This window comes from Stereum hirsutum, assembly GCF_000264905.1.
Source record: "Stereum hirsutum FP-91666 SS1 unplaced genomic scaffold STEHIscaffold_22, whole genome shotgun sequence".
Taxonomy (NCBI): Eukaryota; Fungi; Basidiomycota; class Agaricomycetes; order Russulales; family Stereaceae; genus Stereum; species Stereum hirsutum.
The window spans coordinates 35,030-58,261 of record NW_006763152.1 but is presented as its reverse complement, the minus strand read 5'-3'; the positions used below and the strand labels follow the sequence as shown (position 1 = coordinate 58,261).

General features: G+C 50.0%; 7 protein-coding genes across 7 annotated transcripts; 2 read left to right on the top strand and 5 right to left on the bottom strand.

Moving 5' to 3' along the window:
* Positions 1 to 732: 732 nt before the first annotated feature.
* STEHIDRAFT_163149 (NAD-P-binding protein) lies at positions 733 to 1,827 on the bottom strand (the record flags this gene model as incomplete). The annotated part of the gene is made up of 5 exons (XM_007310828.1): positions 733 to 896; positions 941 to 1,059; positions 1,120 to 1,255; positions 1,341 to 1,494; positions 1,552 to 1,827. The coding sequence occupies 5 exons, from the start codon at positions 1,825 to 1,827 to the stop codon at positions 733 to 735; spliced, it is 849 nt and encodes a 282-aa protein (XP_007310890.1).
* Positions 1,828 to 2,687: 860 nt separating this feature from the next.
* STEHIDRAFT_163148 (NAD-P-binding protein) lies at positions 2,688 to 3,817 on the bottom strand (the record flags this gene model as incomplete). Its single annotated transcript, XM_007310827.1, has 5 exons — positions 2,688 to 2,830; positions 2,901 to 3,019; positions 3,106 to 3,241; positions 3,316 to 3,469; positions 3,542 to 3,817. 5 exons carry the CDS (start codon positions 3,815 to 3,817, stop codon positions 2,688 to 2,690), a joined length of 828 nt encoding a protein of 275 aa, XP_007310889.1.
* Positions 3,818 to 5,284: 1,467 nt separating this feature from the next.
* STEHIDRAFT_163147 (NAD-P-binding protein) lies at positions 5,285 to 6,465 on the bottom strand (the record flags this gene model as incomplete). Its single annotated transcript, XM_007310826.1, has 5 exons — positions 5,285 to 5,427; positions 5,495 to 5,613; positions 5,703 to 5,835; positions 5,950 to 6,103; positions 6,202 to 6,465. The coding sequence occupies 5 exons, from the start codon at positions 6,463 to 6,465 to the stop codon at positions 5,285 to 5,287; spliced, it is 813 nt and encodes a 270-aa protein (XP_007310888.1).
* Positions 6,466 to 7,649: 1,184 nt separating this feature from the next.
* On the top strand, positions 7,650 to 9,806 carry STEHIDRAFT_163146 (uncharacterized protein; the record flags this gene model as incomplete). Its single annotated transcript, XM_007310825.1, has 8 exons — positions 7,650 to 7,819; positions 7,944 to 8,281; positions 8,367 to 8,573; positions 8,650 to 8,729; positions 8,817 to 9,188; positions 9,266 to 9,326; positions 9,431 to 9,571; positions 9,640 to 9,806. The coding sequence occupies 8 exons, from the start codon at positions 7,650 to 7,652 to the stop codon at positions 9,804 to 9,806; spliced, it is 1,536 nt and encodes a 511-aa protein (XP_007310887.1).
* Positions 9,807 to 14,161: 4,355 nt separating this feature from the next.
* Positions 14,162 to 17,680, bottom strand: STEHIDRAFT_150802 (MCM-domain-containing protein; the record flags this gene model as incomplete). Its single annotated transcript, XM_007310824.1, has 10 exons — positions 14,162 to 14,411; positions 14,486 to 14,641; positions 14,706 to 15,014; positions 15,086 to 15,967; positions 16,021 to 16,155; positions 16,208 to 16,635; positions 16,691 to 16,862; positions 16,925 to 17,231; positions 17,299 to 17,503; positions 17,611 to 17,680. The coding sequence occupies 10 exons, from the start codon at positions 17,678 to 17,680 to the stop codon at positions 14,289 to 14,291; spliced, it is 2,787 nt and encodes a 928-aa protein (XP_007310886.1). The 3' UTR covers positions 14,162 to 14,288.
* Positions 17,681 to 17,774: 94 nt separating this feature from the next.
* STEHIDRAFT_126212 (uncharacterized protein) lies at positions 17,775 to 19,879 on the top strand. Its single transcript, XM_007310823.1, has 7 exons — positions 17,775 to 17,958; positions 18,017 to 18,196; positions 18,258 to 18,389; positions 18,451 to 18,564; positions 18,631 to 19,237; positions 19,304 to 19,662; positions 19,734 to 19,879. The coding sequence occupies exons 1-6, from the start codon at positions 17,818 to 17,820 to the stop codon at positions 19,600 to 19,602; spliced, it is 1,473 nt and encodes a 490-aa protein (XP_007310885.1). The 5' UTR covers positions 17,775 to 17,817; the 3' UTR covers positions 19,603 to 19,662; positions 19,734 to 19,879.
* Positions 19,880 to 20,198: 319 nt separating this feature from the next.
* Positions 20,199 to 22,844, bottom strand: STEHIDRAFT_116100 (uncharacterized protein; the record flags this gene model as incomplete). Its single annotated transcript, XM_007310822.1, has 7 exons — positions 20,199 to 20,527; positions 20,608 to 21,503; positions 21,582 to 21,928; positions 21,999 to 22,452; positions 22,515 to 22,547; positions 22,609 to 22,665; positions 22,804 to 22,844. The coding sequence occupies 7 exons, from the start codon at positions 22,842 to 22,844 to the stop codon at positions 20,199 to 20,201; spliced, it is 2,157 nt and encodes a 718-aa protein (XP_007310884.1).
* Positions 22,845 to 23,232: the final 388 nt, after the last annotated feature.

Sequence of the window (23,232 nt, the reverse complement as noted above, 5' to 3'; positions counted from 1 at the left end):
CACGCATCACCCTTGTTCCGCACCCTCCTCTCGGTTTCGTGTCATTGATGAATTTCAATAAATCCATTTGATAGATCGTCCGTGTCAATGTGTTCCATGCTACGCTGTCTTTTATAGCCCGTTGCCGTTACCTTTTCCCTCATCCGAATCGCAATGTTACTTACTCGACGTTCCGAACGAGTCGGTGTGTGCGTGTGTAAGGTAGAGCATTGTAGTCGTCCGGTGTACTTTCGACGAATAATTTGCACATCTGCGTACTTTCGTTCCTGGCTTTGCATATCTACTTTCCTCGTCGCTGCTCGTTCGGCTTTTAAATTTGACTAGTTGACTCCTCTGGCACTCGTCTATACGTCGGCTCGTGTTGCAGTTGTGTCCCCTCTACCTGCTCCGGCAATTTTGCAATTTTTGTTGTGTTAGTGTGGGTGTCAATGTATTTGTTTTGTGTTTTTTTATGCACGTGTCATATCGTACCACCGACAGTCAGTACAGAGTCACGGTGGTGTTAAAGGTTCGCCCGCTCCCCCATTCCAGTGAGGGGCCCTACTGAGCCGGATGATAACTCGAAGGATGCTGCCGAACTGCGGGAAACAGAGGAACCAGCAAGACACAAGAGCGGAAGATTTGTTTTTGCGAGCGGGACAAATAAGGCATTTGGCCAACGATGTCCTACGCGCTAAGGACTCTTGCTACCTTCATCCTTGCCACAATTGCACCGACGACCATTCCTTCCGATCACCACTCTATAACCTTGAAGTCTCCAATCTTCTGTGAATATGGAGGATAATCACAGTAAAACTTTCCGTTCGGGCCGTCGTCAGGGAGTGTGGCAAGCCAAACGACGACCCCAGCGCCTACATCGGGCGTGCGCTCACCGGCTTCGACAATGACAGAGGAGACTTAGCGACTGATCAAATGTGAGAGGCGTATCGTTTGGACGTACTGTGCTTGTTGATCGATGTGTTGGTATATCCAGGACATCCCGAGTTGACTTTGATGGAGGGATTCAACTTCGGCAGATCTTTGCTGTACATGACCGTGAGCATGTTCAGCGCTGCTTTCCTGTGATGGTCCACGACATCCGTCAGTCTTTATACTGGGTTTTAACGTGGTAGAACGTACGAAGCACTGTACACGATATTGGTCCCTCCGGTCGTATTGGTCGGGTACCAAGACATGCAGCCCAAGGAGCCAGCACCGGCAGAGACATTAACGATGCGTGGGGATGCGGATTTGGCGAGGAGAGGTGCAAAGGCATCTAGTAAAGTATCAGATAAATAAAAATCATGTAGTGAGACCTAAAGAAAGATGGAAGAACGAGAATGCTGGATTGTCACGCTCACTGATCGTGTCGACGATACCGAAGGTATTGACGGCGAATACTTCCTCGAAGTCTTTCCTCGTGTGTTCCGTAGGTGCGAGCTTTTTCTTTGGGTACGCCTCGATAATATCAGTACGAGACGGGGGAAGCCCTAATGCCCCATTGTTAACCAAGACCTATATTACGCAATAAATATTCAGGAAATGAAGAAAGGATAGATTGACGCGCCCTACATCGAGTCTTCCAAACTTCTCCGCCACTTCTGTCGCAGCCTTCTTCACGCTCTCTGAACTAGCCACATCGATCTGAAGAGCATGCACTCCATGCTTCGCCCCCTCATTCTCGAGCTGCTTGACAGCCTCGTCGAGAGATGGGGAGAGAGTGCGAGAGCCTAGGATGACGGTGAAGCCGTGTTGGAGAGCGAGTTGACGAGCAGCGGCGTAGCCTATGCCGTCGGTGCGGTTTGCGCCTGTGATGAGAACGATAGGGGTCGACGTCGGGGTAGACATTGCAGTGGGAATCAAAGAGGCTGGTTGTTGGTGAAGTAGTCAAGAATCAGGAAGCTTCTTAGCTGTGACTAGCGAGAAGTTCAAGGTGGGGGCATTTATATGGTGTCGCACTCCTCAAAAGATCCCAGTGCATGGGGGTCGAATCCGGAGCTCTAGTGGATGGAAAGAGTGTATATAATGCTGAGCAGTCCCACGTACACCAGATACATGATGTTATCTTCATTGTGTATTCCCTCGAGCGCTGGACTGTATCGTACGACACGTACATTAGCAGAATATTAACGAGGCTCAGGACAAGAGCGGATCCTGGCTCTGAGCGAGTCTAAATCGAACCTGAAGTCTAAGCTCCAAGGTGACTTTCTTTGTTGTCTGATTATAATAACAGAGAAATGGTGGGACGTTAGAGAGGATAGGGATCTGTGCACCGACATGCCAGATTGAGATGTGGGTCGGAGTGAACTCGACCAAAAGGTGACGTGGTTCGAAACACCCATCACGCGCTCACGGAATATGCCGTATTTCTTGGGCCACCGTGGCCCATCATTGCCCGTGAAAGTGTAAGTACTCTCAAGTCTGCTCGTAGTACTCCATGGCGGCCAAGCACCTCAGCACAAATCATACCATCAAGAATAAAAGAGGTCTCGTGGATACAAATGGCCTAAAAAAATTAGTTGAGTGAGCGTTTACGTGAATCAACATATTTTGACCACAGCCTTGCCACACAATATGCCATGCATGAGTGAGAACGGTCAGAATAATATGTCAGTGAGAGGAGTCTCGGCATTGAGGCCACCACATGCTAAGTACTCCCCCCTCTATGTTAACGAACAATATAACACTGGGATCTCTTCGACAACTAATTACCACTCTACGACCTTGAAGTCACCGTTCTTCTGCGAATATGGAGGATGATCGCAGTAGAATCCACCGTTAGGCCCGTCGTCTGGAAGTGTGGTAAGCCAGGTAACAACCGCGGCACCTTCGTCGGGTGAACGGGCGCCAGCTTCGATTCCGACAGAATAGTACACGAGAATCAACGTAGAGGATAGTTAAGATGAGTGGGCGAGACGCACTGTGCTTGGTGAATGACGTAGAGGTATGGCCCGGACATCCCGCGTTGACCTTGAAGGCAGGGTTCAACTTCGGTAGGTCTTTACTGTACATGACAGTGAGCATGTTCAGTGCTGCTTTCCTGGAAAATCCAACCATGGATACTAATTAGTTCGCCGTCTAACGGATTGGTTTACAAGTTTGTATTATATAGAAGAAGCAACGTACGAAGAACTGTAGACGATGGAGCTCGCTCCGCTATCGCTGGACGGGAACCATGACATGCAGCCCAAGGAGCCAGCGCCGGAGGTCACATTCACGATGCGGGGGGATGAGGATTTGGCAAGAAGGGGCGCAAAGGCGTCTAATGAAGGATTGCATGAACATTTTAGTGGGTCTTGAAGGAAGACGCAGGAATTCCGGGCTTGAGACACTCACTGATCGTGTCGACAATACCAAATACATTAACGGCAAAAACCTCCTCGAAGTCTTTCCTTGTGTGCTCCGTGGGTCCGAGCATCATCCTTGGCCAGGCGTCGATGAGCTCAGTGCGGGAAGGAGGAAGGCCCAGCGCCGCGTTATTTACCAAGACCTATATTGCGTGCATTGTCAGAAATCATTTGTAAGTAGTAACCGACTCTGAAAAAGAGTATATGTCCCCTACATCGAGCTTCCCAAACTTCTCCGCCACTTCTGTCGCGGCCCTCTTCACGCTCTCTGAACTAGCCACATCAATCTGAAGAGCATGAACTCCGTTCTTCGCCCCTTCCTTCTCGAGCTGCTTGACAGCCTCGTCGAGAGACGAAGAGAGAGTACGAGAGCCTAAGATGACGGTGAAACCGTGTTGGAGAGCGAGTTGACGAGCAGCGGCGTAGCCTATGCCGTCGGTGCGGTTTGCGCCTGTGATGAGAACGATAGTGGTCGACGTTGGGGTAGACATTTCAGTGTGAAAGAAAGAAGTTGTTATTGGTCAAATAGTTGGAAGGTAGGGAATTTTCTGGATGTGACTACCCAGCTGAAGATGAAGACCTTTATAGGTCTTTTCACCGAGCCTGGCCAAGAAAGGTCCCCTGCGTTAGAGTCGGAGTCGCAGTGGATAGACAACGCGTCGTATACTGTTAGTGCTGCGAGTTTGTATAGATCCGTAGTGCCTTTCAGTTTATCCATTGAGGACCGCACGATGTCGTGCATGTCTCTGAACGGTGAACATCGGAACACGAACGAACATTGAGCGGGGTCAAGTTGCAGAAGCGGGGAAGCCGTGAGAGTGGGTCTCCTTTCTCCATCAGGGACAATAGCCTCGAACAAAGGACACCGAAGCGCTCAGCTTGAGATGTGGGTCAGGACGAATGGAGGATGATGATGCGGCCCGATGTGGATTGCAGAACGTCACGGCCACTCCCGTGGGACTTGCCGGAATCTCGTGAGCCAGATTTTCTGGGCGACTTGGGGCGACTGTGGCCCACAAGTACTATCACTGGCCCTTCGTTCGGACAATCCAGACTGCAAAAAATCTAGCTCACGCAGTATAAGGTTTCTTGCCATGAAACTTTGCACACACAATGCCCCCTACTGTAGCTACATGCCCATGCAATTTTGTTGTGGATTGCTTGAGAGAAAGGTCGTCGATCACTGGCAGGAGGTGGGACCGTCGATCGGACAGCCGATCCCGCCAAAGTGTCCGAAACGCCCCCCTCCCCATTCGACCTTCCACTGCCATTATTGTGCTCAAACCACTTCGCAGATGGTCTAGTGGTGATTTAACATGATTTATGAGAGCTTGAACGGGGTGAAACGATAGGGAATTGGGCGTGTTTTTCGCACTGTCCGAACGAGGGTTCGTCCGAACGAGGGGCCACTGATAGTACCAGTCCCTTGGAGTCAAAGCACGAGCAGCACTTTCAGCGCTCAGCGCAGAATTTCCTTGTTTGAGCTCTAAGAAACGAATAAGGATTCTATTCTTCCGCCGAAAACAGCGACCCAGCCATCGGTCCAACGATTTCTGAACGCGCAGAACAAAAAGCACATCTCTTTAATTCATCTCTATCTGATTTGTTTCTGCCCGTAGATGATGAGGTATTAGGACTTGGATATTACCAGACAAGGTGGCCGCAACGGGGGCGGTGCGGTCATGATACTTCTCTGGAAGTGGGAGGTCCTACATTCCCCCGAAAGTGGCGCCACTATGGCCTACCAGCCCAACCGTTTGGGCCGTACCCAGATCCTAGGCCCTAGCTGATACTTCAATTTGCATGCGAGCATAAGTCGATACTCAAGCACAACTTGAATATGTCGTTCTCCACGAAAATCCCACAGCACACACCACGGGCTAAGCAAAGCATCAACCCCTCGGCCTTTCAACAACTTTCACCAACAACGAGCGCACGTCTGTTTCCTCACCAGAATTTTACCAACTCAAGACCTTGAATTCTCCGTTCTTCTCCGAATACGGAGGATAATCACAGTAAAAACCTCCAGTGGGCCCGCTTTCAGGAAGTGTGGCGAGCCAAGTAACGACTGCGGCGCCTTCGTCAGGTTTACGGTTTCCGACTTCGATGGAAAGTATCGTTAGGAGCTTAACGGGGGTAGTGAGAAGGAGTGAAAGTGCTCGACGTACTGTGTTTGTTGAATGACGTATCAGTGAAACCCGGACATCCCCCGTTGATTTTGAATGCAGGATTCATCTTCGGTAAATCTTTGCTGTACATGATAGTGAGCATGTGGAGAGCAGCTTTCCTGGAAGTTACGGTTGCCAAAGATTGAGATAATTTTTAGCTCGATTTGACCGTGACAAATGGCTTGACCAAGGAACAGATTGAACACACGAAGAGCTATAGACAATGCTCGCTCCCAGATAGTTGGCCGGTAAGGAAGAGATGTAATCCAATGAACCAGCTGGAGAGCCGACGTTCACGATACGTGGGGAGGAAGACTTGGCGAGGAGAGGTGCGAAGACATCTAATAATATATCAGACGAGGAAATTTAATGAGCACACTCTGCTGCGTCAAGACACTCTCTTGCGAATGCGTAAGGAGGTCACGGAATGGAGTGGGGAAGATGTAAACACACACTGATGGTATCGACGATACCAAAAAAATTCACCGCGAATACTTCCTCAAAGTCCTTTCTGGTGTGCTCCGTAGAATCCAGGCTGACCTGTGGCCATGTTTCAACGATCTCAGTCCGAGAGGGAGGGACGCTCAGCCCGGCATTGTTCACTAGCACCTGCATCAGTGCGCAAGAAATCAGAGATTCAGAACCCGCTTAGTGATATCATGGAGATAAAACCACAGTAAAAACAGCAGAGGATAAGAGTCCCTCACATCGAGCTTTCCAAACTTCTCCGACACCTCTTTCGCAGCCTTTCTTACGCTGTCCGAACTAGCTACATCAATATGAACAGCGTGCACACCGTTCTTAGTCCCTTCTTTCTCGAGCTGCCTAGCAGCGGCGTCAAGAGCTGGAGAGAGAGTACGAGAGCCTAGTACGACAGTGAAGCCGTGTTGGAGAGCAAGTTGGCGAGCAGCTGCGTAGCCTATGCCATCGGTACGGTTGGCGCCTGTGATGAGAGCAATTGGGGCAGACATTGAGGCGGAGAGGTTGGTTCCAGGAGTCTAGTACGAGGTCGGTCTCCAGTTGCGACTCAGGATAGATGTACTCTGGTCATGAGCCAGCGCGAAATATATATAGTAAGCCTGAGAGACGGAAACCCAGTGGATAGCCTGACACAAGTAATTCTATAGGCGTAATACAGCGTTCATATCCCGTTGAACTTCACAAAGTGCGGGAAGAACGAAGATTCAACGAGTATAGGTTAGTCAAGCGGAACAAAGTTGAAGCTTCAAGAGTGGGTCCCTCGTCCTCGACGGCCCAAAAGATCTAAGACATTGGTCTTTGATGCGCTCAGAAGGTTTCAGTACACGTAAGAATAGAGTGTATAGATGAGCACTTGACTGAGGGATGTTACAATCCGGTGTGAGCTTCGAGTCAAGACGTTGTCGATGGTTCAGAGCGACGGTGTTTGCCGCAGCTTTTCTTCTTGCGGCGTTCACATAAGAAAACTCTGAGAGAATAGTGTTGAGTGCATAGCACGTATAGAGAGAGTGGCGTCATAACAAGTACCTTACTTACACGGTTGTACGAAACCTCTCAGCGGGGCGAATTGGGGCGCTTGTCCTTATTCCCTGTGCTTCGGCCCATCTTCCTCTAGTTATACTTCAGTGACCCGACCAGTGTACAAGAGCCTAGTATAACGTTAAAGCCGTTCTGCAGAACAAGCTTCCAGGCGAGAGCGTAACCTATACCGTCGATGCAGCTGGCGCCTGTGACGAGGGCAACGTGAGTACTAGCAGAGAAGATACTGGTAGACGCCATCCCACTGGTGAGGGGTTTTTTCAAGGTATTTGTTCAAGGAGAGGGAAAATAGGATTTTTTTGGGCGGTGTGAAGCTCAGTGCAGGTGGCTTTATATATGGCGATGTTTTTGGTTGGGGATGTGAGGCTGAGGTGCGAGAAACTCGAGCAATAATTGTTTCGAGGTCAGCTCCGGGATTTACCGAAACCTTATGATACTTGCGCCACTCGACTCGGGATGTTGAATTCAACCACCACGATCACCACCACGGCAGTCTTGTCTCGCTCTGCTGTTACATTGTTGTCATCCAATCCGCCAAATTTGCATTGCTTATCATAGTACATATATATAAGGCAACTTTTTTTTTTTGCGTAGCTGAGGGTGTGTCCTTTGGGTCAACTCCAACAACGACTCCGCCATGGCCACAATCCCAGCAGCATGGACCACACGTACAATTGAACCTATCGAGTATGATGCGCCTTCTGAAGACGACCCGCCTACAATGTACATCCCTGAGAAGGTGGGCTGGGAGAAGTATAAAAGACCGTACAAAGCGCGTCCCAGGAGGGAAGAGGAGTCGTGGCTCGAGTAAGAATTCATCTGCATCATATCCTGCTCAATTCGAACTCCACGAGATGATCGTATTGTTTGTTCATTTTTATTTTTCTTTGTTTTGCTGATCTTCGCCCGACATCCCATTTTGTTTACCAAGGTACGCCGACGCGCTCGAACGGGATTTTGAAGATTACGAGATCCTCCGCCAACTATGCGACCCAGCACGCCGTCTCCTGAAGTCCATCGTCAGCGGAGCACCCGTAGATGTTCTCGACGACCTCTTCAACGAAGGTGCTTTACTATACGAGAGAGAACCATTTACCGGGAACTCCGCGATACACGAGGCTTTGTATCACGATAATATAGTTGCGTTGAGATGGTTGCTCGAAAAGGGGTTGCCGTGGTGGATGGAGGATATACGACACAAATGTGCGATTGAGTATCACAGGGGTTCAAGGTGCTGGGAATCGTTGATGAGATGGGCTATTGAATATGGTGAGTTCCTTGACAGGGCGAAAGATATTATCAGACATATGCTGCAGCGCTCAGCGCTCATTCCTTGGTTGGTTGATCGATATAGACTATGCGCGGCTCAGCAGGGCTTTTGTTGATGACACAAATAAATATCAGAGTCATCCGATCGACATCATACCGAAGAAGAATAATGTCGATTTTTTGGAATCGCCTTGCGAATATACCACTCAAGATGATGGAGTCTCGAAAGATTTCGTCATGCGTACAAAGACGGGGAAGGACCGTGTGATGATGCTTTGGGAGCGTCCAATCAGTGTGTTCTCTCATTTCTATCGCAATATTCTCCTCGAAAATTCTGACTTTGTATACACTCATCGTCCTTGTCATAGTGGAACGAACTGCAAAGGCCTTAATGGATGGTCAGGATGTAGGAAAATCTGTCCTTAACATTGGATTTGGAATTGGCCTGGTACGCGTTGCAGTATCAGCGGTTGATCAGCGATACTATTGCTTGAGTGAACAAACTCTCCTCATTTAACGACTCCTGTCTACGCAGATCGATACTCAATTTCAAACTTATTCCCCCGCAAACCACACCATCATCGAAGCCCACCCCGATGCCGTCGCTTACTTCAACAAAATCAAGTTTGCATCCCCAGCTTCTCATCCACCGAATAAGTGTAACGTAGATCAAGACGGTACCGTGTCTAAAATCCGTCTCATAGAAGGCACTTGGCGCTCCGTACTCTCCGATCCAGCCAAGCGTGCGGAGCTCGGAATGTTCGACGCCATTTACTTTGATACGTTTCAGGAGAGTTATAGGGAATTTTTAGAGTTTTTCAGGTATGTTCCTGGGTTGATGAAGGGGCCGGGGTCGAGGATGAGTTTCTTCCACGGGCATGGGAGGGGCGGTGAAATGCTGTACCAGGTGCGTTCTGTTGTTGAAGGGTGAATGTTGTGGTCATCGGTCGCGGGTGTGTGAGCTGACGCTGATTGTACGAAAAGGTGTATAAGGAGACATTGACAATGCACTTGAACGATATTGGTCTACATACGACTTGGATAGGTAAGTTTGCTACGACTCATCAAGAGGAATTCCGCTACCCGGTATTATTATACCTAGTATTCCACCTACTGACATGGTGCTCGCCACTGTCATTCTTGATTCAGACGCGCCCAAGATCGAGCAAACAAGGTGGACCACAGAGAGTTATAGCACGGGAGAAGAGATGGTAGTATTCTCTATTCCTGTCTACCCTCATATCACCCACGACACTTTCTTAGCTTTTACCCCTACTTCGAATATTGACGGTGATTTCACCATTGTTTTAAACAGCCCATATCCGACTCTCCATGGCTCATTCCAATATGCGTTCCAGCACCGACCATCCCTCTAACCCCGACAGCTCGCTTGAACTTTTTCAGCGGGCACCCTTGTAGTCCAGATGGTACTGAGGCTAAAAAGGCCATAGAAGAGCAACCCGAGGGATCTGCAAATCCCAGCGCGGGCTCGGTGGCTAGTCCTGCTAGCGAAGAGGCGGGGTGAGCGCTGTCAGCAGATGACATTATACTTTTTATTTCTTGGGCCCGCCCGATACTTTTGTGCGATTGGTCTCCACGCCGCGCTTGTGAGCACGCAATGTACCTTAATCGATCTTAAGCGCAAGGCATGATGTATTTCTCGGGTCTATGGTGTTATGCACAACATAAAGAGTCTGAACACGAGCATGCTGCACCATGCGTGGCACATCCCTCGCAAGCAACCACTCAACGTCAAAGAACGTTGATATCCAGACCATCCGGCTCACGTTCTCTACTAAGTTTCATGAAACGTGCACTTAGCTCTCCCTCCCGTCCCCCATGCTCGTCAATTCGTTCCATATTTTTCTGAAGGTATGCCTCAATGACTTCGACGCGGGCAAAGTTGTATGGCTTGGATTTCCACTTCTGGACTGCATCAAGTACTTCGACGACTTTCCTTCGTTTGGTGAAGTTGATGAATTCGACTGAGCCGACATAGTCTAGCGCATTGCTCCGAATATCGGTAAGGCAAGCAAGGTAGATGTCTAGCGAAGTCAAAGACAATCAGAGATAGATGAAGTGGTGATACTTGAGAAGACGATTAGAAATGTTACCAATAGGCGGCAAGCACGGCGGTGTCACGTTTGGTGGGATGCGAAAGTTGCTGATTCCCGTCTTCGGGTCCACATTGAGAGAGCAAAGAAAGTGTAACAATCTAGCTTGAGCCTTCTCGTTGACTTGATCCCACGTCTGAGTTAGTCTTTGGATTGCTGGGTCGTTGAGGCCGGACGCGATCGCTGTCATGATGGCGAAGTTATTCAGGTCTTCACATCGCTGTCAGAAAATGTTTTGGTGAGCCCGAGTATCATGACGGAGGTAGAAGTTAAGGTCACCTCGCAGACGCTGATGACCCATGAGGTGACCTTTGTGTGGTTGTGCAGCGATCAGTACATACGACCATGAGCCGACCCTGAGCGTACGACCACCCACGTACCTGTTCCGTGTACTCCAAGAACTTCGAGACACTGTCATCAAACCGCGCTATGACACCACTCGTGAGACCTCTCTCGAGCAAGTCTGATGGGACCAAGGCCTGATACAATCGAGAACCAATTATAGTCAATTGTCTTGCCACCTCTAGAGGGTCGAAAGCGAGTAGTTGCTGGTCCTTCGGTGATTTCGGGAGAATTGCAGGCGGTGGCTGGTCTAGGGATACTGATGCCCTCGCCTTGGGCATATTGCCACTTTCCTGATGAAACCATGGAGGTTCATCATACTGACAGACTACAGGTAGAGTCGAAAACACGGACCATGTTTTCTATGAGGGTGAGCAGCTGGCTTGCAGCTGTGATGGATGCCACTTCCTCGTTAGCTACCAGCTGCTTCATACGCTCAAGGACGTAGGAATCTTCTTGATCAAGGATAGCAACGTCTGAGACCATGATCTTAAATGTATTCAGAACTCTATCCCGATACAACATGAGTAGCGTCACCAAAGTGAATATATGTATAGGTTACCGTATTCGGATTATATTCCTCTTCTGGGTGATCCATTCACGGTGTGCTTCAGGGGCAAGGTTCACAGGAGGCTCCACCCAGAACCGTTGGACGAGCAGGTCATACAACGTCTCGAGGTCAGTGAATGACTTGTATGTTAGCGTGAACACTCGGTTAAAGGATGAATCTAATACGAGTGTTAATATGAAAACAGAGTTACTAACGGCTGCGCAAGACCTACCGAAGTACTCGTGCGATGTGAGTCGCTCGACTAATCCGAAGAGGGTCCCAGTGATCACCTCGCCGTTCGATCCAACAATAATACCGGTGTGGGTATGAGGTGTTAGAAGATCGAGCTTATCTTCACGAGTCATTATGCCGGCCCCCTTTGAGGTGTAAGAGGTGTCTGAGACTGCAGTGACCGAGGTTGCGGACTCTACCGTGCCTGGAGATAAAGCATGGGAGGGAACAGTATCCCAAATACGAGGAGAAGGACATAGCGTACGCTCGTCGTCCTGTAAGGTTGCGGATGCCCCATCGTCAATTCCACGAATGCCATATTCAGAAGATGCAAAAGTGTGTTCAGATTCGGCATGCTCTTCAACGTGGCGAGAGTCTTGTTCATCTGCACCAGACGAGCTAAGAAGGCCAGCTATACCACTCAGAGTCAGAAACGGCCATGCCCAAGGAAATTCGAAGGGCGAACATACCAGTACGCATGTCGCCAAGGGTCGTCAATCCTCCTTGGTCTTCAACTTCGATTCTCGCGAAAGAAGACGGTTCCGTGTTGGCTGACGCGACGAGTTCGTGAACTTCATCCAACCAGGTCAGCGCTCGAGGGAGTTCAGAACCAGCACCAGGGGTGCTTGAGTTTGGACTGGTAGAGAGAAGGTTCGGGGGTGACGTCGTAATTTGAGGCGTTACAGTTGATACAGATGAAGATCGAGACCCGCGTGTCACGGTTGAGTGGACCATGTTGGTACTCCGCCCTGAGGATAAGTGGCGCGTGCTTTCTGCTAGATTAGTTAACGAGTCGTCGACGCCACTGTATAAGAAGCAGATTGAGAGCATGCCACCGGTAAACAAAGTCTGCATCACCTACTGTATTATGCCGGCTGTACCCCAAGTATTCTCGGTTCGAGTAGGTGTTATGAGCGTTCCTGTTAAGTGTGAACCTGATACACGATTTCAACTGGGTATTCCAGAATGGGGGTGTGGCCAGAGTCAACAAACCTGAATCCCCACTTTCTATCTCAATGGCGGGCTTCTGCTCCTTCAAGGCCCAGCGTATCTGTTCTGCACTTGAAGATTCCTATTACGATGCTCATTGTGAATCTTGGCCCACGGCCGAAACATAGGCGCGGAGTCTGTTACCCACATCGACAAATGAAATCAGGTCGTCATCGTGGGCCGCTGCGACAGTAGCATCTGAGTTCTGGGAGGTGTGATCGAGTGTTGGCACGCACTTTCAAGGGAAGACGAGTAGTATCTGGCTTACCTGTAGGAAATAATCCAGTATGGGAAATAGTAAACGCTCGGTCTAAGGACGACGTATCATTAGCACAATCAAACACCCCAATTCAAGGTCACAGAACATACCTCTCCATCATACTGGTCCCGCCCCCATTCGTCTTCCTCAATGTCGTCATATGCTGGTGGAAGTTGTCCAGGGCCCTGATCAGCGCCGCCTCCCAAGTCTTTAGGTTCGGCCGCTGCCATGACCTTCTTCGGTAACAGACGACTCCGAAGCTTGACACGATATCCACGCAGAAAGACGCACTGGTCTTGGTATGTATCATCCATAATGGACGGTAACTCAGATACGTGGGTGGAAGACATAGCGATTGGAGGCCCAGGGAGATGTATGCTCGCTCCAAACACCTCCCTAGGCCCCCAGTTCCGTTCGACGTTCCGTTCATTCTTCTATGAGATATGTGTTCCGAGCCCCATACCCTGGAATGAAGTTCCCAGCTGGAGTTGGATACTCGCATCGGTTTCGTGGTTGGTGAACGCGGCGACGGCCCAACCCAAGCCCAACCAGTTGTCAGATCGCAGCCGGTGACCAAAACGATGTCCTCCATTCGGAGCTCGAGCCCTCGTAGCTCGGAGAAAGCGAGCCAACGCTCACAGTTCTCTATGATATGGTTCTTGTAGATCCTGCGATTGAGGACGTCTTGACTGAGTGCTTCGTTTGGGATAGCTAGGACAGCCCCGTGCTGCCGAGAACAGCGGAATGATAGCCCTCCGCTCAAGGGTACGACCCTGTGAATGCGTAGAGAAATTCAGAATTTATCGTGAATGACAAGCATGGTCGAAATAGAACTCACCCACTTGAAATCTGCCCACTGACTTTTACCGCACGCACGCTCCTCGAATAATACCCGCCCTCGGACAACGTACGAGAATAAACATGTTCAGGGTCGAAAGGGAGATGTTCGAAGTATTCTGGCAACTGCGTCGACTGCAATAGGTGTCCATGTGGCAAATGAACGTTGAAAAGGCGATGGAAGCCTCCAAACCGGACGTATCCCACGTCACCTATTCGTAACAGTGGTCTCCCACGCATGCTGGGTTCCCAGAGAGCATGCCCGTGCTTTAAGCAGGCGAGCTGGTCTGCAAAGATGTCGTGGCAGGCCATCAGAAGGGCAAATCTGTATCCCTGTCGAGTTCTAGTCTGCTACTTTTATGGATAGCATGAGCGCTAAAGGGCAGTGCAGTGGGGACTACGGGATCGAGCAAAAAAAGATCTGGAGTTGCTTCTGGAACAGCAATCAGACGTGCGTACGCATCTCCTTGAGACCATCACATTATGGACACAAGACGACACAAGTCATAAAAACGAGGACCACATCTCCAGCTTCGCATGCAAAAGGGAGGTATGGAGGACAACATGCCATTATCACTGAATGCGAGGAACAAATACAAACAATACACAAGAGTCGAAGACAAAAGTAGGCGATAATCACACACCACAAGGGTATACCGCAGCCAAAGACCTTCCATAGTTCGTTCAGTCGTCTTCCACCCTCTTGAACCTCTTCTCTATTACCTTCCCGTTGAGCTTGTATCCATTCGTCGAGAATAGCTTGGTGTGCAAGAAAGGCGACGTGTCAAAGATATCGTGTTCCTTGGCCTATGATGATCACAAATTACATAAGCTCGGATATCTGCAAAGCCCGAAAGTGGAGAAAGACCGAGGAGACTCACCCTTTCGTCCAATTCATCAACTTTAACAGTGACGAGCTCAGGCTGCTGGTGCCTTTGTAGCTGGTAAAATCTAGCCTTATCCTTGACGAGTTGACCGAGCAAGAACGACAACAATTCTTCGTGATCCTTCGCCTGGGTAAGGTATTTGCGGAATCCCTGACAAACCGCGGTCGCTATCAGCTCACGTTCATCCCAGGAATGAAGAAATAAGCAAGCATACCCTCTGCAGCGTCTTCTTAATCGACATCTTCTGCGCGCTCACGAAGCTCTCCACAGCAACCGAAATTGCCAGGTCGACATCGTCCGACCGCACGTATTCTCTCAACGCCATCTTGGCGCTCGCCTCCGCCATCCTGATCATGCTCTCTAGCAGACGGACAGTGACAGGGAAAGAACCGGTGGCGAGAGATTCCCGGCGAAGGTCGGAGAAGAGACGGGAGAGTTTTTCTTGGTCGAGTTCGAAGAGCTTGGGCCTGACCTTCTCGCGTGCGTACATGATATACTTGCGGAGAAGATCTTGCGGTATCATCTGTAGAATAGAACATAGAATGAGACGATTTCACACGATAAAGAGGAGCGGGCAAGGAACGAAGAACGTACATCAGCGTCCAAAGATGTTCCGACGTCCATCTCATCCGTCTCCGGATCGAACTTGGGATGACTCCTCAGGTGACTGCCAACCACGAACCTCGCTAACAATTCGTCCTGCACGGGATCCACCGCGTCCTTCACTACGCACAACACGTCGAACCTGGACAGAATCGGCTCTGTCAACTCGACGTTCTGCTGGAAGGGGATCGTGGGGTTGTATTTCCCTCGGATGGGATTGGCAGCAGCGATGATGGCGCATCGAGCCTGCAGGGTAGTAACGATACCGGCTTTAGAGATGGAAATGGACTGTTGTTCCATAGCTTCATGGATAGAAGTCCGGTCCGCGTCGTTCATCTTGTCAAACTCGTCGATGAGACAGGTGCCCTTGTCGGCGAGAACGAGCGCGCCACCTTCGAGAGTCCATTCGCGAGTAACGGGATCCTTGCGAACGCTGGCCGTAAGACCGACCGCAGATGCGCCTTGGCCCGTAGCGAACACCGACCGATGAGCCGTCTTCTCAACGTACTTCAGGAACTGAGATTTGGCCGTTCCAGGATCACCAAGCAGCAGTACGTTGATGTCGCCACGGATTCGGTGCTTGCGCTTGATGTCCTTCGAACATCCACCGAAAAGGGAGAGGGCGAGAGCAGTTTTGATGTCTTCGTGACCGTAGATGGAGGGCGCGATAGATTTGATGATGCGTTTACGGATGCGGTCGTCCCGGGCGAGTAAGCGAATCTCTTTCTCGTCCTCTTCGGTCAGGCGGAAGGCGGCGAAAAGGTCCTCTTTCTTGTTGACGTGGTTGGCTTCGATAATCGTGGAGAAGACGGGGAAACCGTTCTTAGAGTTGAGCGAGGCATCGAAGTTATTGCGGTAGATGCCCGTAATTTCCTGTAGTGTTGTCAGAAAGAGTGATAGTTGAGTTGAAGAGATCGAAGACGTACAATTTCTTCTCCTGGTTTCGCTGAGTCAATGAGGTCCCAGAGCAAAATGACCTCTCGGTGGCGAGGAAGACGACCAGGGGGGACCGATCCAGGAGACTCCTGGAGGGTCATCTTCTGGTAGTTCCTGTACACCGTCTGTATACTAGTGAGCGGATATCGAGCGAGAAATTTCTGGATAAAGCCTTACCTGCTCCGAATTCACAGTGAACGGTCCCCTCCCCTCGCAATTCGCGCAATAACTGATCTTCACTTCCTTCGATGCATCCTGGTAGAATGGACCAAGGACCGCCCCACACTTCCTGCAGTCAAACTTCACATACTTCAATTGCGGAAACACGCCACTCCGCCTGGTCACCACTCCCGATATGCGGACAAGGGTGTTCAAGTCGACACGGCGGAGTTCACGCAGGGACCTGCTCAGTGGTAACTCGGTAATCCGAACGTGCACCTCGGAGTGGATCCGTTCGTAGTTGGGGTAGTAGTAGACGATGGCGGTCAGAGCGACTTCGTCAAATATAGCGAGCATGGCCGAGGGAGCATTCAAGAGGAAATAGGCGAGAATGGGTTTCGTTTCAGCAAGATGAAGGTATGAGACTTCGAGGGATTCAGAATTATCTACAGCAAACGATATCAGCAAGAGATACAGAGAGCCCGAGTATTAACGACTCACTCTCGCCAAGATTGCGGATACGTTGGCCGTATACCGAGGCGCCATGATTGTCGACATGCGTCATAAGGAAATTTCGGAAATGTTTGACGATGGATCTGCGAACACGATCGTTCGCAATCCACTCCACGATAGACTTCGCCTTGATATCGCTGAGTTGCTCCAGCGGAAGTTCCTAACACGCGAGAAAGAGTTGAGGGTTTGATCAGAAGATGATAATTCAAGGCGAGGGCTTACATCTTCTACGCCCTCCATATCGTCCAGATCCCTCCTCTCCTCATATGTCCTCCTCGCCCTTCTCCGAGCGCCCGACGGAATCAATCCTTCTCCTAGATCCTCGTCATCGTCACTCAATAGATTCGGCATTCTTGATCGATTAGCAGCCCTCTGTCCTCGTCTATTCCCACCTCTCTCCAGCCGATCCCTTCGTGCCATTGCTGCTTCGGCGGCACGTCTTTGGCCCAGCGATAAGTCCTCAAAGTCCTCCGCGTCATTGATGTCGGCTTCAGAGTAACGATCGAGGCCGTCGTTGGCAGCATAGTCACTATGAGGCAGGAAGTTTACGTTATATGAGAGGCTGGGGAGTATTGGAGGGGTGAGTATGTACATACGCTTCCATGTCCTGTCCGAACAAATCCTCCCCATCATCGTCATCGTCTTCCCCAACAGCATCTTCCTCAACGTCCCTCACTAACTCTCTGTCGTCAGCGCTATCTTCCGTGTCGGAGAATGGGGCTATAGGAGAACTTGGTGGTAAAGATGATTGTGAATGACGTCTGTCCGGAGATGGGCGACCAAGAGGCGAGCTCGAGAGTCCTGCAGGCGAACGCGCGCGTTTTGGACGACGAGGGGTACCGTTTTGCGACTAATATATATATATTACCAAACAATGAACAATACAACAGTGATATCAACGAACGTACCATGGCAGACCGTGTTGTAAGGATATAATGGTGGTGGTTGGAGGATGGCAGACGCGACGCGTTCGCTCATTTGTTTCGATGCGGAGTTTGAAAGCGTGTTTTCTCAGACTCCCTTGGTGCCACACAGAATGGCCACACCCGCTTCAGCTCGTACCGCCAACAGTTCTGACGATCACTCTCGGACTCTTGTATTGCCACAAACTGAGGATGTCTTGGGCAAACGATAATTCAGAGCTTACACGCAAATGGGAACGCTTGGTAGAATCAGACCCATCGCGAGTGATCGGTATATTCGACAACGGCCTTTACGAACCCCTTAGTCGAAACCGTTGGGGAGACACGCGTAGAGTAGGTTTCTTCTCTTCTGGAGTCTTAATGTGCTTGCTTAACACTATGGATTATCCAGGATATACGTCCTGCTAGTGTCGCCTTAGAGAAGAAAATCAACGCTGTCAGCTCCAGCTCTTTCCTGCGTGGATTGCTGGAAGCTGGGCTCGTTCAGAAACTATGCGACTGTATTTCGGGGCGCTGCATCACACTGGAAAGGCGGGAAGTATTTTACTCTGAATCTAACAACGAACCCGTGGTAAGCCTTGAACAATCAATACAACTCATTTCAATGTCCGTCAACTTAATATCTGACGCAGATGCATTCACCGTATCTTGTTCCAATGCGAATGCTCTTCCTCGTAGCGAGATTCCTTCAATTTCCGCCGAGTGCAGCCGATGGACTTGTTCTGGACACATTGCGTACACAATGGCCCTCCATGATGCAAAGGGTGTGGACTGTCCCCGAAGATTCAACCTAGCGAATGATACTTATCTGTAATAATGATTCAGATATGGGCTGACCCGTCAACTACTGGATACCCGGACGATCAAATGTCACTCGAGAGGTGTATGGTCCAGATGACAGCACAAAAGGTTGTGGAATCCGACCCAGATTTCGTTCAGGTGCGTACTGTACACGTCCTACAGCGGTGACCCTCGCCTTGGCATGATAAGATACAATAAAGCTAGATCCTACATGAAGACGAGGACCTAACACTTCGCATCATTACCCGACAGTGGATCCATTCCACAAAGGCCACAGATAACTCTGTTCTATGCATATATATTCGCTCACTCTTCTTTGGGCAATCGACGATCTACGATGATACCGACATTTCCCTCGCACAGCGAGTTCTTCAAGACGTATGGGAAGGCTCTGGAAAATCATACCGCATATTTTTCACGAAGATCGTATGGTCTATAGAACGGTTCTCGATGGATGATGCCAAGGAATACATCTTCCTGCTCAGCTTGCTTTACAATCTGTCCGCTACCCTCAAGTCTTCCGCCGCATTCAGCGACCCAGACTTCGCGCGTACCTTGTTCAAGACGACCGCAATCTGGGAATGCCTATTTCGTCTTCTCTCAAGGACCGCTCACGACTCTCGAGCGGCCCATACCGCCGAGAGTAAACAGCTCTACAGGTCGGTCATCGACCTCTTCGCACTTTGTGTAGTTCACACTTGGGCGGAACCAGCGGATGCCGCAAGCTTTCTGAAAGTAGTCGTTCAAGCGGGTATGTTCAATACCTTCGACGAAGTTCTTCCCCTACTCGTCTCAGAATCGGACCTATCCCGTAAGTTGTTTACCTCTCCCTTTCGGCATTCGCCCCGCCTCCGCTCAATTTCTAACTTTCCCATAGAGTCGATCTCCTTCGCGCTCTTGCACATTGTCAGGTTAACCCGCACCCGGCCATCTATCCTCCGCTTCCTGCGCCAAGAACTCCCCCGCCCAATATCAGTTCGTGCCATCCTCGACTCATCCTTCACAGGCATAGGAAAACCGCACCCGCCTCGCTACCTACCCAATTTAGAACAGTTGATTTCTATCGGAGATGCCTCTATGGACCAACTTGCTCATATTCGGTCATGGGCCCTTTGGGACATGCTCGAGTTGCCAGGTTCACGGCGAGTGTATGAGACGCGGATGCACGAGACGTAGACGGTATGTTTGTAAAGCGTGTGGGAGAACGGAGTATTGTGGGTCTGACTGTCAGAGAAGGTATGGTACCATTTCGCTCCTCAGCATCTAATGCCGCATGATCCTTGAACTAATCGGATGTCTTGGTTCAGAGATTGGCAGGAGCATCGGTTGGTGTGCGGATTTGCTGTGATCACCCATGACCCACCGGGCGTCTCGAATCTGACTGGCAATCCTCTGGAGTTGAAACTTCCCTATCGATTCCAGGCGTAATATGATGACAAAGTTTTATCCAAGCCTGGCAGGTAGTACGAGTGACCTGAGTACTGGTGCTATTTATTTGATCACAGCGACACAATACATCCAGAAGCAGTGTGCGAGCAACAACAAAAGCCAATCTTCGTCACTTCCATATCTGGCCATTCCTGCGCATCATCCATGACCGCATAATGTTCCGCTGACATCGACTCTCTTTTTGCTGCTCTATTACTCGTACTGGAAATCTTCGCACCAAGTCATACGTTCCATAGATCGTAGCAAAACAGATACCTCGAAGTCATGAAAGAATCAATATGGAAACAAATTCCAAACGAGTCCAATTCAACCTACGTCGTACGTTAAACCAGAGGGGTACGCCCCGAATGTTGCACGACTGACACAAGAACGGTGTCCCACAGTTCAATGTCCTCAATCATCTGGGTCAATGCATCGTGGGAAGCAGCACCGTGCAATGGACTACGTTCCACCAGGTCTAAATCCGAAGACCAGCCAAAGGGTTTCAGAGAGATGAACAGCTTTAAAAATCCGACATCTGTCTTTTGACCAGGGCGTAGGTAGTATTGATGGGCTTGGGACCATCCGTGAGTCCCATAACCGATCGTAATACTGTCTCGGGGGTACACGGAAGGGTCGCGTGTCCGAATGGGGCCCGTTTGCCCGTATGGTGCTGAGGAGGCCGCCAGGAAGTAACGAGTCAATGAATACCTACATCATTTTGGTACACGGCTAGGAAGGCGGGAGACTTACAGATGCTTAGGTCGCTCATGTCAAAATACATCAAGGCAATCCATAGAGGAAGGTCGGTGTCGTTAACAATCTTGAAGCCGTAGATCTTGTCATCTTCGACAAATACATCTACGGAGCCATTGTCGACGAGATTCTTCTCGGGGTCCTTCGGCAGCATTACATAGTCATCATCCACGACAGCGGTGGTCTGCTCTAACTCGAAGCACTCCAGCCGGACTCCACGTTCCGTCCCCGTGAGAGTTGTGGTCGGCGCGGAGCGATCCAGGCAATAGGCGAACTCTGCGGCATTGGAGATGACGGAAAAGACGATGTCGGAGTCGCATGGGACTTGTTCGCAGAGTTGCAACCCTCGAAGACGGCAGGACGAATTGTAGGTTTCGAAGGCTACTTCATTCCCTTTGATCACTAGTGCAATGTCGGGGGGTGGGGAGGCATCGCGCTGGACAAATATGATCGGCCGATTAGCCCGTTTTTGGCTCTCGTTCATTTCCCTCAAGAGTCGATGAAAAACATGCCGAACGCGTGGGTCGTTGGGGATATGCACTCTCAAGGCAGGTTTGATTCCCGCTCGAGTCTGCAGCGCATAAGGGGTGACAGAAGAGGGAAGAGGGAGGGTGCGTAGACCATCGACGGTGTCGAGTACTTCGGTCGTCGCTTCTGAGGTGAAAGCTCTAGCTGATGTGACGATGAGAACGCCGAGGGGTTGAGAATCGAGGCGTTTGTCGGTATAGACACTGAACCTGGCGCCGACGGTGATCCCAGAGACCGCACCAACGCCCAACTGATAGATGGCAGGCTCTGGCATGGTGACCTTGTAGAGGAAGCGATCACGGCCTGGTACCTTAGCATCGAACAATATTCTGGAAGTATGAGCGCCTTTGAGCTGCGGATTCTGGCTGGAATTGGAGAGAAAGGATATTTCGGTCAGTTATAACACATAGAAGATTGTTTGTTTGAGTGAAATGGTCGCTTACTCCTCAATATTAGGGAGACGATTGACCAGAGCCTCGTAAGTGAGCTGATCGGTACCGACGCTTTGCAGAGCATCCAGAAGAGTTCTGGTGAACCGTCCACGTCCACTGTCTTCCCTGCTGTCCTGCCAGGGTCTGCAAGCCGACAAAAGGACATGGGAGGGACGGTGTCCTTCAATTGCTTTACCAGCAAGGAATGTGTCATCGTGCCACAGTAAGTCAGCGTCGATCGTGGGTAGCATGGTATAATTATGAGGGAGGTTGACGCCGCGTGCCGTGACCAAGGGACTTTCGTATACAAATTCAACCCTACCCTCCGAGCCGTAGAAGGAGCAGTCAAGGATAACAGTCTGACGGGAAGAATCGAGTTCGTTATCAGCGTTGCGGGGATCAAGAGAAAAAGACAAAGTCAAAACTCACAATATTGTCCCCCTTGGCTTCCGAAATCTTACGGAGAAGAGCCTCTAAGGTAATGTCTGGGATACCTTGCTCCTCAAGGTCATCCGTCGTCCTCGGCACAAAATCATACGGGCAAAGCATCTCGACCGAGTGTGAATCTGCTTTTTCGCTCTGAGGCCATCCTGCGGCACGAGTCGTCCGAGCTCCATATCCGGCGAAAAAGATGAGGACAGGGTCTCCTGCTTCAATATGTGGGTTGGAGACGAGCGCTCTGACGTGCTGCAGGATATCCAAGCGATTCGCATCCTCGTTTCGAAGGTTCTGAATTCGGTCTTTTGGGACGCCCATCGACGTCTGTAAAAACTCGTCCACCATGTTGGCGTCGTTTACAGCGCTTCTTAAGTTCCTGAGGCTCGGTCCCTCATATTTGTACTCGTCGATGCCGATTATAATCGCGAATAATCGTACGGATGGGCTGGGACGACAAAGTTGCCATCAGTATGAGTACAAATAAACACATGCTAGAAGCCGACGTACTTTGGAATCCTATACCTTTCTGGAGGTGTCGGCCTACGATCAACATGTCAGCACAGCCGTAACACCAGTGGACCATGCCAAATTCGATGATTACCGTGGATGCTTGACTTCAGACCGCGTGGTTGTCGTATTGGCAGTGGGATCATCTGCACTGCACTTCTACCATGAGAACGTTTTGTCAAATATAAACAGAGACGAAACGAACCCGAATTCATCAGTTCCAGTGCTGTCGAGTGGCACTCGTTAGAGCGCTTCACATGGGTCATAATTGACAACCTGGGTAACTCACGTTGATATATCCCAAAGAACATCGAAGATCGTCTGTGTCATTGCGTTGAGAGCTGTTTGTAAAGCGAGGAGACGACAAGTAACGTCAGGCTAGGAGATCACCCAAAGGACAGGTGTGTTATGTGATGGGAAGATCAGCCGGGCAGAGCAGAGAAACCTTTATACCCTTCGGAGGGTGAGGCGCTCAACCTGTGTAAAATTCTAGGAGGAACTGACTATAAATTATAATTCACTGGATTCAATAGGGCATATACGTAGCGGTTCACATCGCGTTTTGGCAATGTGAATTGAACCCAGGACGGGTTCAACACTTCGCAATTTTGACCCGTTGGAGCGTTGAAGCTGAATTTACACTCCGTGTGGTTTCGACGCGAAAGTGGCCTCCTCCCATCTCTCCCCGTTAGCTGACATGGTTCAAAACAGCAGACAC

Coding starts and splice junctions, on each gene's coding strand:
- STEHIDRAFT_126212 (XM_007310823.1), top strand. CDS start 17,818: ATGTCTTGGGCAAACGATAATTCAGAGCTTACACGCAAATGGGAACGC. Junction 17,959..18,016: donor GTTGGGGAGACACGCGTAGA/GTAGGTTTCTTC, acceptor TGGATTATCCAG/GATATACGTCCTGCTAGTGT. Junction 18,565..18,630: donor CCGACCCAGATTTCGTTCAG/GTGCGTACTGTA, acceptor CAATAAAGCTAG/ATCCTACATGAAGACGAGGA.